This window comes from Pundamilia nyererei, unplaced genomic scaffold, assembly GCF_000239375.1.
Source record: "Pundamilia nyererei isolate P.nyererei 1_Seehausen unplaced genomic scaffold, PunNye1.0 scaffold00205, whole genome shotgun sequence".
NCBI classification, from domain to species: domain Eukaryota; kingdom Metazoa; phylum Chordata; class Actinopteri; order Cichliformes; family Cichlidae; genus Pundamilia; species Pundamilia nyererei.
In genome coordinates this window covers 1069344-1090188 of record NW_005187606.1, presented here as the reverse complement: position 1 = coordinate 1090188, position 20845 = coordinate 1069344, and the positions used below count along the sequence as shown (strand labels likewise).

The following is a 20845-nucleotide window of genomic DNA, read 5'->3' as shown; positions in this document are numbered from 1 at the left end:
TCTCTGTATCTATGAAGCGCCTTGAGGCGACTTATGTTGTGATTTGGCGCTATATAAATAAAATTGAATTGAATTGAATTGAATTGAATTCTCTGTTTCAAGATGACAATGCCACAGTGCACAAATGCAACACCACAGACATCAGGAAGACTTCTAATACTGGCGTGCACACAGGAATGAGATGAAGTGACCCATAACTCTTACCCAAGGCTACAGGATAACTAGGCAGCTGCCTTAGGCATCCCCTGTTGAAATATTTTGTTATTGCTCCTGAGCTGCTCTTTAAAGTCTGCCACTAACACCCGCTGTCAACACCACTGCTCATACTGCAGCAATAAACATGTGACACAAAGGGGAGACTGCAGGCAGGCAGTTAAAGGACTCTCCAACAATCTGCAACGAAAATTTACATTAAAATCAGACATTTTGATATTAATCGAGCAGCAATAAATCCAGATGTGCCCAGATGTTGTGAGAGTCACCAAAAATGAATGCAACATAACCTCACAGGAGCTGAAGTTGTGTTTTTGGAAGTCTTTTTTTCCCCTAAGAGTATTAGGAAGGATGAATATGAGCATGCCCATACAGAGAGAGGCGCATACATTTACTCATGTGGCACGACAGCAGTAACTTCATCAATTATTTAGTTACAAACACTAAAACCCCCAAACCATAGCCACAGCCCTGGCTTAACCAACTCTGTAAATGCTTGTTGTGACTGCAACAGTGCTTCGATTTCCAGCTGGCCTCTCATTTCTAGTCTGTTTTGCCGAGTAAAAATGACAACTGGGCAGACTGCAAGCCAGACCTCATCACCCTACATCAGTGACTGTTGTTTACAAATGCTCCTGTGGGTAAATTGAAGGGAATCCTTTCAATCTGGGTCCTAAATATCGTGGAGTGTCTTAAATGGATAAGTTAAGTGGAGGCTGAGCTGTCTACTCATGCTGTTAGCTTGTTAGTTTTTTCCTTCTTCTGTTCACCCCTGTTATATTGTTTCCTCACTCTCTATCACACACATCTCTATCTTTATATTTTCTCTCCATTTCTAATATCACTTGTCAATCACAAACAGGGTTGATCATGGCTGATTGTAAAATAATGTACCATGCAGAATGGTATAATCATCAATACACCCAACCATGTGCAACTGCTTTGAAACAGATGGCATTCAGTAGTATCTCTTTCTCATCTCTCTCTGTCTGTCTCTGTCACCAGGTTATAACATGGTGGTAACAGACTGCCAGTCTGATCACAGTCAGCAGGCTCTGTCCTGCAAGATGTCTGCAGAGTACGACGGTTTCATGGCCTCAAACAAGAGGTGAGCCCGATTACGGTCTGTCTAACACCCTCTCTGCACCGGCTTTAAAGATCAGATTAAGATTGCAAACTTTAATGATCACTGTGGGGAAATCAGACCGTTACAGCAGCACTTAGTGCGGCAAGAAATCAAAGAAGTAAATTATGTTCCAGGGTTACAGAGGCATAAATAGAGGTGAGGATTATTACAGTCACACTTATTACAACAGTAATCTTTGAGGAGTTTTTTTAAAGGAATTTATTTAAGCATAACCTGTGCATTAATCGATCATCTTAACTACCTTTTCTGTGCGGTGCTGTCCAACTTGTAAAGGTATGAAGAACAGCCTTTTATGTTTTTATTTTTTATGCATTTGTAATAAAATGAATATAATTAAAATATTATTAATATTAGGTTCGGAGGGCAGACTTGTTTAGAAATTCTTGGAATTCTTTGAAAGAGGAGGAATTTCTTTGCCTTTTTCTGGTTCCTTCATTTCCTCTTCCATCTGCTGTTTTAAATGAATGAGTCTGTCCATCCATTCATCTGTGGCTTTTTCCTCTGCACCAAAATTCTCCTTCAGGGTTCTAATTGATTGTAGGAGCCTGGAAGTTTCTCCTGCGCTCCTGGCTACTTTCATTTTCCATGTCCTTTTGTGCCTGAAGTACTGATGTGGTCTGTCTGTGCTCAGCCAGGAGACGGCACTGGTCCTCCTCTCAAATATCATCATTGGTCCTGTAGCATTCTGTGAATGTGGGCCAGTACAGCCCTACACCTGCTGTGATAAGTCTGTCTGAGCCTTCCTCTTAGTGTTTTTAACACTAAGATTGTCTTTGAGTTGTTTAATTTATTTGGGACAAATCTGCATCTGTGGGAGTTCTGTGCAAACGATAGTAGTCTCCTGTTCTGCCTCATCATTTTGTGTTGCAAGAAGCTCTTTAAACAGTTCTGTCTCCTTAAATAAGGCAGACATTTCATTCCCTATGCAGATACTCTTATGTCCTTGATATTATTATATGCTCCTGTTCCACATTCTTCATAAGTCACTGATTCAGTTCAATTCAGTTAATTTTTGTTTACATAGTGTCAAGTCACAACAATCACCCCAGGTGCTTTATATTGTAAACTAAAGACCGTACAATAATACAGCCCCAACATTCAGACAATCCCATATGGAACTAAAACTTGGTGACAGTGGGAAGAAAAAAAGTCCCTTTTAACAAGAAGGAACCTCCAGCAGGACCAGGCTCAGGGATGGGCGTGAGTTGAGGAGGACAGGACAGAGGACACACTTTGGAAATGCAGAGTGGCACATAAACACATAGACAGTGAAAGGAGTTAAGTGAAGAAGAAATACACAGTGAGAAGCCCCCAGCAGCCCAGGCCTATTGTAGCATAACTAAGGGAGGGTTCAGGGTCACCTGATCCAACCCTAACTATATGCTTTATCAAAAAGGAAAGTTTAAAGCCTAATCTTAAGAGCACAGAGGGTTTCTGCCTCACAGAAGGTATCAAGCCAGATTCTCTAATCCAGGGGTAGGCAACTCCAGGCCTCGAGTGCCAGTGTCCTGCAGGTTTTAGATATCACCCTGGGTCAACACACCTGAATCAAATGATTAGTTTGTTACCAGGGCTCTGGAGAGCTTCAAGACATGTTGAGGAGGTAATTTAACCACATAAATCAGCTGTGTTGGATCAAGGACACATCTAAAACCTGAAGAACACCTGCTTTCGAGGCCTGGAGTTGTTTCATCTCCTCTGTTAAATACTCTACCAAGGCATCAGGTGACATAGATTAGACAAACATAATAACTTTTTTTCTTCTTCACCGTATTGGTGAGAAAGGACAGCCGGTGCACTCTTGTAGTGTGTTATTTCACATTGATTTTCTCACAGTTTTGAAGTAGTTACTTTTAACTAGCACCCTGTTTGCCCAAATGGCATCTAGGTAATTGGGACTAAGTAGGTCTTGACATATCCTGACATACAGCAATTTATGTCTTGTGGTTTGATAATTGGAGGCTCTGGCTTGGGTACTGTAACAGTCAATTTACGCACAGTTGTTTGGCAGTATTCTAGCAACTGCAGTAGGTTGGAAGCCCAAACAGCATGCTGATGCTTGATGACGTGAAGACTCCAGTGACACTTAAAGTATTAGGAAACAGCTTTATTAAGTGACCAATGCGTTTCAGCCTTCATCAGGGTCATTGCAAAATGTCAAACAGTTTGTGTTTAAATAAAAAACAGGAAACAGAAAAAAATCCAAGTGGACCAATCACACCTTCAGGAAATATACAAGCTGACCAGTTAACATTTAACAAGGTGGTATTGGCTGATTTGTTAATTGGTTAAGCCGCAGCCCAAATAGGTTCTGGGCTGAACCACTACAGATTAAAACGGGGAGAAAATAAATAAATAAATGAAAACATTCCCATCATGTCTTAATGTAAGACATACTCAAAATTACACAGAAAAATGCAAATAATCTGGTGACAGTTGCAGAGAAGAGGATATTAAAGAAACTGTTGGACATTATGAACAATGCTGGGCATCCTCTGCACACGGCCATAAACAACCAGAGGAGTCTGTTCAGTGACAGGTTGCTTCTCCCAAAGTCAAGGACCAACAGACTTAAAAACTCCTTTGTCCCACACGCCATCAGACTGTTTAACTCCTTGCTGAAGGGGAGAGGGAGGGGAAAGGAGGGGAGAACAACCAGTCAGATTCTACGTTTCTCTGACTCGTGTCCTTAGCAGTACACATGGCACAAGTTTGAAGGGGATGTTGAGATCGATGGAAAACCAGCAAACAGATATACAGAAATTGCTTAATTAGTTAGATAAATGTATGACTGCATTCTGTAATAGCTAACATCATTAGATGGATGTGCAGTCAATAGCTGCCAAACTAATTATTCACCCACTATCACTTCTCAGATAAATTAACCGTGCCCTGGTTGCTTCAGTTTGAGGCTTGAGTCTGACAGCGTTGAGCCTCCTCTGTGTTCACTGAGCTTATTTGAAACACACCTTTCAGTCACTGTCAGCTATCCATAACACCTTTCAACTGGGGCAAAACTAAAATAATGCAATCTGCTCTTAATGGGCCCAGAATGAAGATGATGTATGATCCCCTACACTCTTGTCTGCATCTTTTCCAATTTCATGCCTTGTCTCGAACACTGCATTAGCACACAGTGCAGGCTACCCTTGTGTCATTGTTGTATTTATTAGCTCTTTGTGCGTTATGTAATCACAGAAGAAGAAGAAGCAGGAAAAAAACAGGATTAAAATATTTCCAAGAAACTGAAAAGTTTGTTTATTAGGGACTTGAATATGCACGAGACAACGCTGCTTGATGCTGCTGTACAATATAAAGTATTGACAATCCTTTGATACTGATCTATGGAAAAATGAATGAAACTTAACAGCTTGTGTTTGGGGTGGGAGTGAATGGGGGGGGCGTTCATTATTAGAATGGCAGTGAAAATGTTTTCAAATTGGTTCCAAGGCACACTTACAAACCTCCCCAGTTTCACTCAAGTCCCACTCAAGAGGGAAGTGAGGATGTTTGGTTTGGAAGTAAGCCTTTTCTGTTGTTGGGCAGCAATTAGGATGGCAGAGGAAACAAGGCAGCACTTCAGTTTGGTACCAGCAGCTTTGTAATTTGGACTCTGATGTTGCAGTGCAAGCCTGTTTGGTTTGGAATGAGGCTCTGACATCATGTCCAGTCATTAAGATGGCAGAGAAAAAAATCAAACAGCTCGATTACTCACAGAGCAATTCAAGCTGTGAGGACAAAAACAAATGTAGATGAAAAAAGCTTCAAAATGGGAGAAGATCTTAAATCTTGTCCCATTAAAATGCCCAAATTCAACATTTCTTTGCTAGCTTTTCCAGAGCTCTTGTGACAGTATCACATGGAATGATCTGCCAAGATAACCAAGAGTTATCATTACACATACAACCTTATCTCTTATCACGTGACCTTAACAACTATCATTAACTGAAGAAGTTAACTAGAAGTTGAAGTAAGTTATTACAGATGTACCTCATCATGTTCTTCTTCCACAAAAAGATTAAGTTCCCTCTGAAAGGGACACGATATCTTGCTTCACAGGCGTTCTTGAGCCACAATGACATCCTTCTCATGAAGAACACTGTCTGAATGAGTGGGGATAGAGCCATAACTCTAATTCTAATACTAAATGGGACACAACAATATTTCAAGTAAATCTGATGAAAAACATTCCTTAAATAAGTTTGTGACCCTGCCTAAAAGTAGGGATTGAAAAGCCCCCCCCAATAAGTCCTACTTTATTAATGCCTCAGTTAAGACTGCAGACACAATCAGTGTCTCTGGTTTTCTACCAGAGCCCTGAACAAACTCCATGCTAAGCCATGTTATGGATATAATAAGCCAAGAAATGTGATAAGTACCCCTACCTACATCTTTGCTTCATTAAGAATGTGCCTGCGAGTGCATAGATGTGAATGTCAACGACATGCAGGCATCAGCAAAGCAACGTGATTGGCTCTGAAAGATTGGATGCTGATTTGCTGTCTGGGGTCAATTTCTGTTTTTCCATGTCTGTCTCATATAATGTCTCTGTTTATGTACAGCATTTCAGTCAGGTTGAGGTCTGGACCTTGACATTTTCAGCCACTCTGCTGTGTATTTACTAGTGTGCTAGAGATCATTGTCCTGTTCTACGAACCAATTTTGTGTGTCTGTTGGATATAAGAACACATATGGGTCTAGAATACATTGGTAAATGGCCTGTATTTATATAGCGCTTTACTAGTCCCTAAGGACCCCAAAACGCTTTACATATCCAGTCATCCACCCATTCACACACACATTCACACACTGGTGTTGGCAAGCTACATTGTAGCCACAGCCACCCTGGGGCGCACTGACAGAGGCGAGGCTGCCGGACACAGGCGCCACCGGGCCCTCTGACCACCACCAGCAGGCAACGGGTGACATGGACACCCATGGACACAACGACCGAGACTGTCCAAGCCGGGGCTCAAACCAGCAACCTTCCGATTACAAGGCGAACTCCCAACTCTTGAGCCACAATCGCCAATGGTGTAGAGAGGAATTCATGGTCGACTCCAAGGTCCTAGGTAATGTGGCTGCAAAACAAGCCTAAATCATCACCCCTCCACCATCGTGCTTGGCAACCCCTTGCAACCCTTCCAAACAAGCCATCGGTTGTTTGTGCTGTCATGATCTTTAACATTGAACGTGGTACCTGAGGCCTGTGGCATCTGAGCTGTAGTGCTTGTTTTTTTTTTTTGCTATATTTCTGAGAATTGCATTTTTTGACCTTGGGATAAATTTACTGAAACATTGACTCCAGGGAAGACTGGCAGCTGTGCTGCATGTTTTCTGTTTGTGAATTATTTTTCTCACTGCACAAATGATGGACTTCAAATTGTTTGTATTGTCTGCTCCACACCAGCGAACTGCCAAACCTTCTGCTTCTATAGAGGTGCTCGTACTCGCTGAGGATCAATTAATCAAGTGCACTTGATCAGCAGCACCTGACTGCTGCTTACTGCTTTAATTCCTAAGTACTTACTACTTAGTTTCTCATTGCACAGCACAGAGTCCCATAAAAACTCTTTTTCACATGCTGTACCTTGTAAACTGTGATATGAATAGTTTACAGACTGCTGTGACTCCAGGTGTCTTTTCTCTCTGTTCTCTCACCTGATCTCATGAATTTAACAGTCACATTTACAAGTTGGTGAGACTGTTAAAAGACTACACGCTGAGTCAAGCTCTGGGTCTGTGTTTGTTGGTTACTCGAGGTAAAGCCTATCAGTGATGTCTATAAACACAAACAGCAGGATACGAGCACATACAAATGCTTTTCAGTCTCTGTTGTAAATCTTGTGGTTAAGTGGCTGTCAGTTCTCTATTTAGATGAAGTATCTGGCACTATGTGCCAACATAACCTTTTTCTTTTCAATGTCTGTAATGAAGATAGGCTTGCAAGGGCTTCAGGATATTTATATGCCCAAAGGTCAACTGTTTTTCACATGGAGTCCTAAAATATACGTCAACATCAAACTTAAAAGAAAATCTCATATTTTTGCTGTGGCATCCAACCACAAGTAAATATATGCATATGGGTAACTAGATGACTTGGGGTTACAGCATTGATCACACTTGGTTTGAGGAATTTCATCCCGCTTCCGTTTCTCCTCTTCCAGTCAGTGTAAGGTATCGCCATTTCAAGTACAGATGCACGATGCATTACTTAGGTAAGACTTTTTTCATTTCTCTGTTGCAAGAGTGGAAGCAACAAAGAAGAAAATTAGTCTTCAGATTTTTTTCCCGCCTGATTGCAAATGTCAACAGGAGAAATGGAGCGAAGCTGAGAAAACTATTATTATAAACCCAGCACCACGGTTACATTTTAAATGAATATTTTTCCTTTTCTTTCACCGATCGCTCCTCAGGTGGTTTTGTCATGTGGACGATGATAACTACGTCAACCCAGAAGCTCTCCTCTCGCTGCTGTCAGCCTTCCCCCAGGAAGGTGACATCTACGTGGGCAAGCCGAGCCTGGACAAGCCCATCACTGCTCATGAACTGCTGGAGGGCAACGCAACGGTACGATACCACTCATGAGTATTTTAGGTTTCTTGGCAGAGTCAACCTTAGCACTAGGACTTGGCTGAGCTTTGCAAAGTACATGCTGAAGTCGTGATCTAGTGAGGAGCATATAACTGCACCCTGAAGAAATAAAATCTCTTAAATATGCAAAAAGGGACGAGAACATGAAGGGTTTGGTTACAGTTCCACGTTCAGTACATCTCATTTTAAAGACGGAAACTGACAACCACTCAAAAAATACTCTTTGTAGCACAGCATAATGCAACTCTAAACTCAATTTTATTAATGTGGAATGATCATTGATTAGAGCAGGCCGTCCGCAGATTTAATTTTTCCAGTGAGCCTCCTGAGATTCTTTATCTTTCTCCATCTTGGTTTCCTTCTCTCCTCCTTTGTTTTCAATGTTTTCTTATTTGCTGTTATGTCACTTGCTTGTTGTTATTAAATCAACCCTACTGTTTCTCCGGTTTGTGCTCTCTCACTCCATGGATTCTTTTTTCGTTCCTTCTGTCCTTGTTTCACGGTGTCCCTTTTTCGCTCTGTTTTGCGGTGATAGTGAACAGCTTCTTTCTGGAAAGGTTAATTGCTTCGACTAATACCCACAGAGTGCTCGACTCTTTAATGCGTTCTCCACCAGAAATATTTTCACAGTTTTGATCCTTACTGGAAACGGTTACAGGACCAATTTCAAGAAATCACATGTTAACATGTTTAATTGGGTCAGGCTTATTGCTATTTGGATGTAACAAAGGGTTTCTGCTAGTGTGTAAAAGCCCAAACTGGGCCCCCTGCTAGTAATACCAGCAGCTTTCTCTTCATATTTATTTGTTGTACTTAAAAAAATCATTTTAGACACGAGCTATAACCATTAGTATAATTAATGATACCATCCTACTGTTTCCATTAACTGGCTTTACTCATACGGAAGAGTCTCACAAAAACTAAAGGAAAGTCAAAAAAGGGAGTAAAGAACCAGGAAAATGTTATGACCTTTTAGGGTTTTAGCTGTTCAGCTGGAATCTGTCCACTCATGAACACGAATGAAACAAAACAAAATCATTTATACCGGTAGCTGTATGTGAACAAGGTCAGCTGTGATTCAGTGCTTTTCTGCTTGTGTTCATGTCTTACATCTGACGCTGTGTGCATATTGTCCCCCATGCTGGAAGTTACATATCTGCAAACACTCACAAACTAGTAGTGAGTGTGATGAACCCAGAAATAGAGAATGTTTGTATTCAGAGTAAAAGTGCACAGCGCTGAGGCTTTCAGACAAGCCGGCATCTTCCAGGCAATCTACTAGCAATCAAATCAATGGCATGGATGTTTTCATTGGGGGTGGCTGTAGCTCAGGAGGAGCTAACCCCAAGTTGCTCTCCGATGCATCCATCGGAGTGTGAATGTACTTAGATAGCACTGAGTATAGATAAAGTGCTTGTAAGAATGGGTGTGATTGGGTGAATGTGGCATGTTGTGTAGAGCGCTTTGAGAAGTCTGGGAGAGTAGAAAAGCGCTGTAGAAGAATCAGTCCATTTACCATTCATTGCAGCACCTCATACCTCTGAAACCATTTTAACTTGCGGCTGCCAGCAACTGCCAGCAATCATTTACTAACCAGTTTAGGAATAGACATTTGTCCCAGTCTCTAAGCCTGTGTTACTGGAGCCTTATGGTGTTTTTGAATTTGAATTTATTTATTTAAAAGGGACAGTGCAGTTTAACATAGTCCAAGTACAAAAATACGAAACTGATGTAACGCACATAAGTTTATAGCTATTGCTAATTTTCAACAATTGTCCCTTGTTGGGCTTACAATCAAAATCGATACATTTTACAATAAAACATACATTTTCATAAAACCAAATTACATCATAAATACAATTACAATTAATAGACAATAAATTAATATAAAATTAAAATCATCATCAATCCAATGACTACATCTCGGATTTCCCTTTAACCAGATTTGAACCTTTAATGTAAAGGATCTGATGTCTGTAATCAATTTGATTTCGGCTGGAAGTGTGTTCCACAGATGGCAAGCCTTTATGGAAAAAGCTGACTGACCAAATGTAGATCTGCAATATGATATCTTGCAGTTGCTTGCCACGTCCCTGGAGCTGGACAGAAGAGACAAGTGTACGACAGTGTCTTCTGTGTGGTGACACCTATTGTTCAGGGGAGTGCTGCGGCGGCTTCCTGCGCCTTAACGGCGGGCTTAGATAGATGCGACTGCCTGCTGATGTTACAGCGCTGCATGAAATGACTGCTGTAACTGGCGCTTCGCTTACAGTTCAATTCAATTCAATTTTATTTATATAGCGCCAAATCACAACAAAAGTCGCCTCAAGGCGCTTCATAGATACAGAGAAAAACCCAACAATCATATGACCCCCTATGAGCAAGCACTTTCCTTCCTGTATGCCTTCCTTCATACAGGAAGGATGATCTGATGTCACATTAATTTTCACGTGGTTAGTGAAAACACGAGTGTAAAACCTGAATATATATACACATATATGTTTCTCTTCATGCTGGTGTCTTCGCTCTGTATTCCTCCACATAAGCTGTCCCACTGTTCCCTTAGAGCCAACACACAATTAGCAATTAATGCTATAGCAGGTAGTTAGCACTACAGGAACCAAGTACGACATTCAGTCCTCAAATTTCAGCTGAATTAATGACTAATTCAGTTCAGTTATTAGACTCAATGTCAAAAGGTGACAGAGTTCAGATCACTGTGATGCATCAGCACATTGAACATAAGTTTGTCCTGTGTGCTCAGTGAGGGGAACTTAGAGAAGACATCTAGAAAGGTCATCGTGACATATCTCTTACCATGATCATTACCATGGCAACATTTTATTTTTATGGTACATAAAGTAAGTTGTTAGCATTATGCATGTCAGTGGTGCTGATTATAGAATGAGTAACAAATCCTAGAGATGAGATGAAGAAATATTGCTGCTGTAAAGGTAAGAGGATGGGTCACCACAGAGTGAAGATTTCCAATATCAAGAGGGAAAACTAAAAATGAGATGAATGAAAGCAGCCAGGGTTTTCCCTCCTGCTCACACAGCAGAGAGAGCAGCTGATGTCAGAGGACACCGTCCCTGTCAAGAACTGCTGGAGTCTGTCGATCACATGTAATTTACACAAGGAGCTTATGGAAAAAAACTCTTTTCTGATGGTCATTTTCCTTTTTCCCTCCTTTCCTTCGTTTGTCTATCCATCATGCTTCTCTTCTTTCTCTTCTTTTTGATCTTTGGCTTTGCTGGTCTTCTGCAGGCACCATTAAACAGTAAAACAAAGCTGAAGCTGCTCCTATCGGTTTTATGTCAAGTTTCACCCAAGTCAGGTTAACTGCTGCCATTCAAAATCCATACCATCCCTTCTGTTTTCTTCATTTTCACTCTCCACTGCTGCAGGGGCTCCCCCTGAGGTCAGCAGCATCTTCTTCTGAATACACATGTCCTCGTGTGTGCATGAGTGTGTGCGGCGCACGTGTGCCTACATTGGTATGCATGTGTGTTATTGAGTTTACAGAATTAATGCTGCTATTGAGTTAAAGAGCATCCCGACTCCAGCATGCTCTCTGAATAGGGTGTCGTGCTCTGTCTCTCTCTGCTTCCCTCTTGCACTTTACAGTCTCTCTCATTCGTTTCTTGAAATGACTCTCTCCATCTCCCTCGTGTCACATTCTCTGCTCTGATTGCAGCCATTTGCAGGGAAGAATAGATCTTTATTAATCTTTGCTTTGCTTTTTCTCTCTCTTCCCTTCTTCCTTCCTTCTTTCTGTTCCCTTTAGTGAAAACAAAAAAAAAAGGCGATGTCAGGCTCCTCTCTGTCTCCTCATCTCATTTTCTTACATCTTGCTGCCTAGTTTTTTTCCGATTTCCTGTCACTATAGTGAAACGGGAAGGATAATGATCGGAGGAAGGAGGAAAAGAAAGGAATGGAGTGGGAAGGAATGGGAAGTAAAAAGGAAAGGGAAGAGATAAAAAAAAACAGAGGAATAGTAAAAAGGAAGAGAAGTTTATTTGAAGAGATGTACAGGAAAGAGGAAATTAAAGTAAAGTAAAGGAAGGAAGGACAAGTACATTTTTCACATGTTAAATTTTACAAGAAAATTAGTGAACAGGAGGTAAAAAGAGAAGAATGAAGAACACAAAGGGAAAGAAATCTTCCAAGCTCCCGATTAGTTGTACAATTACAGCTCGCTCTATGAGTTAAATTCTTTATCTGCCTGCTGTGACAAACAGGAAAACAAGGCAGCACATTTACCCCGGCAAAATATCAACTGAGCAATTTAAGCAACAGGAGAAGGAAAAACACAATAGTTGCTTGAGAAATGGCTCAAAGTTAGAAGATAAAGATGTACTATTCATAACAGACTGGAAACCAGAGCAGTTAATACGCGCCTGAAAGAGAAACCGTGAACACTTAGGTTCAGTCATAGAGGCCCTTTTCCTCTTCTGATTTCCTCTGATATAGCAGAGGTATCGTGTGTCTGTGAAATGGTGGCAAATATTTATAACATTCAGTGTGAGCTTGTGTTGTATTTTTTGTGTACTGTATTCCCAGATGAGTATATGTGTGTATGTCTGTTGGTGTGAGTTTCTATATGCGTGTAACAAAAGTAAACACAATTTAAAAGAGTTAATACAACCAAAGCTTTTAAAGGCTTTAGCTCTTTATTGGGCCATGAATAATATTTGGTACCTTAAATGGACATCAATATCCCCCCCCCATAAATCACTGAGAGGTGGTACAACTACTGTACATGGATTTCTTCCAGCCAATCAGCAAATATCAGGTGTGCGACAGATAGTGGCAACAGTGTGTCTAATCAATCAGTGATGATCTGGAGAATTGTAATTTTCAGTGTTCTTCCAGAATTCATGAAATCGGGTCCTTCGCACTTACCTGCTCCTACAGTTGGGCTCATAATGCCCAAACTGATAAGTCGATAAGAGCGAAGGATTATGTAGTTCAAAAGTTGCTTTAGATGTTGAGTTAGATGTTGTTTGTGTTGGATTTCTAGAAAGTATAGATTAGTGAAATTTGTGGCATAATAATGATGTCACCATATTTACTTTTCACAATGTTCACCTAAAAAACGTTCACTACTGATGGTTACTTTGTAGTTTTTAGCACCAGGTGAGCCACATTGTGTTCTAAAACACACCCTATTATAAACATAGGACAGTAGTATTCATAGTAAAATGGATTTTGTCAAAGCTTCATACAGACAGTTATCCAATGATAAAAATTTAACCCACTTTTACACATTTCACTTTTTTTTCTGGCTAGAAACTGTGAGATATTCGATTTTGTTTGCTTTATGACATCATAGCAGGTTTATAATAAATAATTGGCATTTATTGGGGTTTATTGTCAGTCTTACTACTGCTAAAATTAAGATAGTAATTCAGTATTGTAATTTATTTAGTTTCGATTGAATTACCTACATGCAATTAAAAGGGGCACCCACACCAGGTGCAATGCTATTTTTTATATATATATATATTTTTATTTCTATGCCAATATATGTTTTTTCAGTAGATCTACACTTCACTGTTTTCCTTCAGAGTTGGCTGGATAATGACTAAAATGACAATGACCAGCATTATCTTAGTGGACATCATTACTATGTTACAGCAGCTTTACCAAGTACAGTGAAGCAGGTTCCTGTGACAGCGCTGCGCTTTCATTTTGTGTTATATTTGTGAAAACTGACAATGTGTGTTTTTTCCCTATAGTCTATGTATACACACTGTTTAGAAAAATGCGAACCCCAAGCAGTGAGTGTTGATCTTAAAAAAAGTTTGAAAAAAGTCACACAAGTAAAAAGAAAAGTTCTGCAACATGCTCAAATAACACTCGGTAACAACGACTGCCATATAAAGGGTTAAGTCGGTAGATGTCTAATGGAAATGTATCTGTATATTTTTAAATAGTTCATTCAAAGCACAGAAAATGTGTTTTAAACAGCTTTTTGAGGAAACAGCATCTACTGTGAGTCTGAAGCGGCTAAAAGGAGTTTTTCCTTGGAAACATTTGAGTGACATTTCACAGCCAGAGTTGCACCCTCTGCAGAGCACTAATATTTCACATAGTACTTTACAATGGTTAATAAGCACATTTTACCACAGCAGGAATAGTGCAGCGCTTCAGTGACTGTTCTGTCTACTGTACTGTCACAACATGTTGCAGCAAAAGTCGAGGTGGAGTTTTTGTTTCCTTTATGGTTTGAAACTGTGGTATATCTCCACTGGAACCGCATTTTTACTCATACGACACCCAGTCCAGTCTTTGTTAGTTTGTGATTATTTTTATACGGTATCTCTTAATAATTTCTGTGTGTTGTCTATCAGAGGGAGGTGCAGTTCTGGTTTGCAACAGGTGGAGCAGGCTTCTGCCTGAGTCGAAGACTGGCAGAGAAGATGGCTCCGTGGGCCAGGTATTTACAATTTGTGTGTGTGTGTGTGTGTGTGTGTGTGTGTGTGTGTGTGTGTGTGTGTGTGCTTTATAGGGACGATGATGATAAGACAGTGAGGAAAAAAAACACAAGCACACAGACAATTGCATCTATGTAATGCTGATATGAATTCAAACCAAACATGTTTGGGGCTTTTACACATTATAGCATTTTTTTCACTGGTTTTAGACATTTGTTTGTAAAAATGGCTTCTTGTTTAATAAGTGTGCAGATTCTCTAGTTTTAGACGACCTCCTGTTCTTTACATTGTTGTAGGGAACTTGCATTAATGCTCAATGATATAAACTTGTTTTAACATATCTCATCAGTTTTAATGGAAAAAGCACCAAACGTTAAACTAATTAAATCATAAATGCTAACACAAGTAAACCTCTGGTTTGAAAAAGCAAAGCAGATTCTAAAATGCCTTAAATGTGCACTCTTTTTAACGGTCAGCAGGGGGCGACTTCTCTGGTTGTGCGTCCCTTTATAGACAAATATAGAAAAATGACCCCACCTGCCAAGAGACAATCAATTTAGAGCAGGGTCGCACATTAACAGATGATGTTCAGTAACTGACAGACTCCGATGTAAGACTGTAAACATCGTGATCTGTAGCATTCTTGCATTAAAATAAACTACATCCCTTCAAGAGACAGAACAACTGGAAATGACAAAGGTTTATTTCTATACTCTCAGACTGGTGGTGTCAACAGGTCAACAGTACCAGCACAATTTTACTCTGATTTGTTTAGTTAAAAAAAAAAGAAAAGGATTTGCAGATCTCATGTGGGAATCTTATATGTGTGTATCTGCGATCTATATCTCACATATTGTGATGCACCTGTGGTTATGTTTTAGAGCACAGCTCAGATGAGCTCATGAAAAATGGATGCGCTGTCCATGGTCCTGAATTTGTAACGGTTTCATTGGAGTATAGTGAAAATTTATTGGAGAAAACATTGTTTTTGAAGTTTATTTATGGAAATGCATCGATCAGAATAAAAGCAATCAGCACCGTGATCAAAAAACAAACAAACATCAAAATACACTTCCTTTGCCTGATGTCCATCTAAGACCTGATTTTTTTTTTTAGCTCCAAAGCCAACTTCATCGCTCCGTTTGCTCTGTTCTTGTGTCATTTTGCTCTGTACACCACGGGGTCGACTGAAATTCCTACACACGCTCTTAAACCTCTGCATTGCCTCATCAGTTCACTTAATGCTGTCAAATCAAACACAAAGCACAAGAGATACTTTTTCATTGCTACATCAGCAGAGTTAGAGTAAATTGCACGTTGCGAATGTTAATAAATCAGTTTGCGATCTTAATAAATCTCCTCTTACTTTTTACTGCTCCAAATACCAACAGGACTGGTTTTCCACCAAAATTATTTATTGCTGTGTTTATGGTCTCAGTGGCTAATTTGATTACAACAACTACAACATGATTTTCATTCTGTAAATTATCTTGTAGCAATTTGTTAATCTTTTGACTGACAAAATTGGTGCTGTATCTGTTTTGACTTTTTGGTTTCTCAGTCTGTCTCTGAAACTTTGTATTTGTACTTCTCTCAAAGAGCTGGAACTAATAGCTGCCCAGGGCTACAGGTAGAGCTAGAGAACCAATCAAAAATAGTTCTTTGGAAAAGGTCAGCGGTGAAATATGCATAGTAAACAGTCAATGGGCCCAACCACATGTTTTCAGATAAAAGTTGGACAGTTTATGGTGCTAAATTTCTCCCACAGTAAATGTGGATGTATTGCACACTCTGTTATGTGAGAATATATTGAGAAAGGCTCTTTTTCCCTGTGTATGTCAGTGGTTCCCAGTTCATGAGAACTTCAGCTAAGATCCGTCTTCCTGATGACTGCACTGTGGGCTTTATTGTGGAAAAGCGACTGGGAATCTCCATGGTCCACTGTCCTTTATTCCACTCACACCTGGAAAACCTGCTGCTCATCAGCCAGAGAAGCATACCACAGCAGGTAGTAGCAGGCGGTTTTATACACAGGTGTCCAAGCAAATGCACTTCTTCCTACTCTCATGTGTTTTCTAATCTGCAGGTGACACTGAGCTATGGGATATTCGAGAATAAGATGAACAGCATCGAGGTAAAAGGGAGCTTCTCGAAGGAGGACGATCCCTCCAGGTTTGTTTCTCGCAATATTCATTCGTAAATGAGGGGTACTAAGAAATGTGTCCTTGCTGACATTATTGTGTTTACTGTTCCACTGGCTCCCTTTGCACATAAATGACATAACATTAAAAAAACATATGTCGCTTTTAAAGACTAATGGATCAAACTCTAATTATTGTAGGATTTTCATGCTAATTGCGGCTTGGTTTTAAAGGCTTATTGGATGCCAAAACCACTACACGACAGGTTATAATACTCACATAGTCTAAAATGATCATGAGTGCAACTGCGATACTAGATTATGACCAAAAACTGAGCATAAAAATCCAGGTCCAGGCACTGGAGATAGAGTGGATCATGTAAGAAGAGCTCTGTATCTCTGTGTGCTTGTGCTTTTTTCTCAGCGTGAATACAGTGTCTCTAGGCATTTTATTGCTTTTTCAAAGTACCTGAGTTCTCTTCTTTCATTTTTTGGTTGCATTTTCCCCCCCGTATTTAGTAGAAGTAATTTTTAACTACACAAAGCAATTTTGAATATGTGTTTGGCCAATTTAGCAGGGTTGTGTCACAGTAATGTTAAGGTTTGTTTTGCAGGACAATGCCTCACTCCTTGAGCAGAGCATTACATTTTAACCTCTGTCCTATGAATGCCAAGTACGTGTTTTACAAACAGCGCTCCCCTCAGAGTCTGCAAAAGTTACTGCACCCCACAATATGACCCTACTGATGTGTGAAAACAGCATAAAACATGAGCGTTACTAAGACCATTCAACAGATGAATGCTGTATGATTATGCAGTGTAGTGCTGCATAATGTCTAGCAGCTTCTCCCCGTGCATTCTTTTTGCTCTTGGACTCACTAAAAGTTCAGTATCTTGCCCGAGGAGGCAACCAGGGATCAACTTGCCGGCCTTCCTGAGCCACTGGATGCGTCACTTATTCAGACACATGGGAACAGGTTAAACGGAAGCAGATGGGGGTTTGATGTGAAGGTCACAAAAGAATCACAGGTCAAGGACACGCGTTATGAATTATGGTTCCCAGGGACAACTACAAACCCTGTGGTCCAGCAATGTTTCGTTACAGAAAGAGCAGCCCAGATTTAGAAGTAAAAGTGCCTCTAATCTAAAAGCACAGGAGCACTAGTATCAGGGAAGACTCGACTCTGTGCTGCAGTTGCCTTAAAATCTGACTGAAGTGTATCAAAGCAGTAATGGGCCTCATTTTGACCTGATGGCGATATCTAGCAGAGGAAATCATGAAAAGCTCCAGGATTTAGGACATCAAATGCACATAACAAATGACACGTCATTTGTTTAGCCTTCAGTTTATTATTTACCTTATCATACCAAATTGTCAAGGGGAGACATAATGTCTGTCTACAAAATGCTCACAATTAAATATACCAAAAAATATCGATATTGTTACTGAGAATGGAAAAACGACTTTCTCCACCGCAAAAAACCCCTAAACAATTAATAAAATAAGATAAATATGTAAAAAATACTGTAAGTGTTTTATAATTATTATAATTTTAGGCTTATGCATTTATTGTGCGTCTTCAGTGATAAAGCTCTTGTTTACTAAAGGTATTTGCTGTAGAAATCTCCAGCTCCAATCTCCAGTTTTCAGTTTTGTCTCTCATGATCTTACGTTAAGGCATGACAGCCCTCTGGCTCCAGTTGATCTTGTTCTATCTTCACTCCCAGATAAAAGCAATTTGATGTAACACAATGGAACAACAGATGTGTTTGTCTTTTCCGGTTTCCTTCATCCTCAGCTGTAAGAACATATCACCACAAATGCTTCACAGTGGCATTTCCATTTGCTCCCATCCTCTGGTTTAGTGCACGGTTGTGTTTGCCCTCCCTTCGGCCTGAGAGGAGTAGGTCACAGGTTCATCTGTCTGTACAAAGGCTTGAACTGTATATAATGGAAAAATGGTGTTTTTCCTGCCAACTGTTAACAGACAAACTAATGGTTCATTCACACAAGTTTGAACTTGTATGTTAGGTAATTTATATATATAATATCAATATATTCTGGCAATGTTTCCTTGCAACTAAGAAACATTTCAATTCTGCTGGTTACCATGGCTTTATTTTGGTTATTGGTTATTTATTTAGCTTATATTCCAATATAAAAGCAGGGTTGCTGATCTCCTAAGTCATTTTGCGGTTAACTCACTTCTCTCTGTGTTGGAATTTCTTTTGTTTCAAATCTTTGAGGTTCAGGCTGCACTCTGAATATAAGCAGCTAATGCAATTTTCTGTTTAATATGAATTTCTTTGTATGCACATGGCAACAGATCTGCAGGTCTTGCTGATTCGTTGCCGTTAATTGCCATATTATCACAAACAGATTGCATGTAATTTCCAGCTTAACAATATTCAGTTGCAGACTGATAAATAAACTGACTCCATCTTACTTCTGTTTTATCGCCGTCCTGACACACCAGAATTGTTCTGCAGACTTGGTCCCTGCTTCGGAGCAACCATTTCAAAGACATGCAGGGTCATTGCAAACAGTCACAATAATTTTGGTCCTGCTGTCCAGCTGTGGTCTCCAAACCCTGTTCTCCCTTGTGCGACTCTAGCTCAAAGGGGCCAGAACATAATCTCTTTTCTGGAAGTAAAAATAAATAATAGGAAAATATGAAATTATTAATGGATAATTGCACAAGATATTCATCAGATGCCCTCTAGTTGACATTCTGCAGTTGCTGTTAGATGAAAGTACAGAGCCACAGATAAGTGTTTACACATGCAAATCAACAGACGACCCAGCGCACCGTGCATACTATAAATACCCAGTTTTCACCTTTATAACATTAATGAGCAGCACTGTAGATTTAACTTTGTCAAGTGGGGCTGACTTTCACGAGCCTGCTTTTTCTTAAAAATGTTTATATACATCTTAGCCAGAATACAGTTTTGACTTTCAATAAGGAATTAACTATGTTAGTGTAATATTTATTTATTAATTTTATTTATTAATCTCATCACTTTAGGACCCACTGCTTTATCACACTGTGAATGAGGAGCATAACATTTAAGAAACACAGATGCTCTGCTGTAATCTTTGCTGCTGTAGATATTTGTGCAGGCCATTTTTGGTATTTAATAGATAGATTTCAGAAGTTCCCATTCCCAGAAAAGAATGATAAAAGTAAGGATAATAATTCACACACGTTCTTTTCCAGGTGATTTGTTTATTGTCACCAGTGGTGAGTTGATACCTATTAAATCATTCAGCTTTGTGCACACACAGGGAAATGTGTGGAAGGAGCCAATAAGATTCAGTGCCTTACTAAAAATAATAATTCCAATAGGTGTCACCCAGTCCTTTAGAGAACCCCCCCCCCCCCACCATCATTAACAATAGCTGTTAACCACCTCTGAGTTATTAATCATGACTTATGTGTTCTGCAGGTTTAAGACTGTCCACTGCATCCTGTATCCCCTCACCAGCTGGTGTCCATGAGTACCCCCTAAAGACGACCACATCCAAGCACCTGAGACAAAGCTGGTATCCAGCTGAATGTAATATTTTACCTTTACCTGCAGAAAAATGGACCGATTCATTTTGGTGGAGCAATTCTGGATGCAGAAGGAATAACGGTGACTCAGACTTATCTGTGTTGCACAACGCCTCAACTACCACTGATCAACACAGACTGTAAAAGAGGGATCTAGACATCATCTGTTTTTGGACTTCCATTCCGAAGACATGATTTAATGTTTGGCCATTGTTGTGTTCGTCTTTTAGAGCCACAAGAGAAGAGGGTGAAATTCAGAAATTAGGCGCTAATGTAGCAAGCTTAGTTAGCAAGGCTGGTCCACTGAGTCTATAGGAATTTCTTTTACTTATGTATTAATCACATTATTTTATTGTATGATGCCTTGGTGCCACTGGATTTTTAAACATGTTTCACACTCATACTATAAGACAAATGGTGGGGGTCTAGTAAGGAAGTTGAGGGAAGCAGACAACTCCACAGGAAGAATCTTTTGTAAACATTGGGAGGGAGCAAGGGAGTGTGAACCTTAAAGTGTGAAACAGCTGTGTACTGCCTTTTGTTCTTGAAGAAGGTATTTAACTGAGAGCCATGTTAGGCTCAGGAGACTCTGCTGACCGTCTGCCCCGCGATCATGCAGGCTCGCCACAAGCTTGGGTTTTTATGTTCTTTGAGTTTTTGATTAAAGAACGTTAGCTACCGCTCACCGCTCATCTGCAGGCTTTATTTAATGGAAAACTTCCACAACAGAGTCTATAGCTGAGCTGCATAGACG

At 40.0% G+C, this 20845-nt stretch overlaps 1 protein-coding gene across 1 annotated transcript in view; it reads left to right on the top strand.

Moving 5' to 3' along the window:
• mfng (MFNG O-fucosylpeptide 3-beta-N-acetylglucosaminyltransferase) overlaps positions 1-20454 on the top strand; it is a 28153-nt gene extending 7699 nt beyond the window's left edge. The window contains 6 exon segments of the mRNA XM_013914565.1: positions 1176-1321; positions 7777-7930; positions 14311-14396; positions 16237-16402; positions 16481-16566; positions 19985-20454. Coding sequence (XP_013770019.1) covers positions 1176-1321; positions 7777-7930; positions 14311-14396; positions 16237-16402; positions 16481-16566; positions 19985-20036 — 690 coding nt within the window. The 3' untranslated portion in view covers positions 20037-20454.
• The last annotated feature ends 391 nt before the right edge of the window (positions 20455-20845 follow it).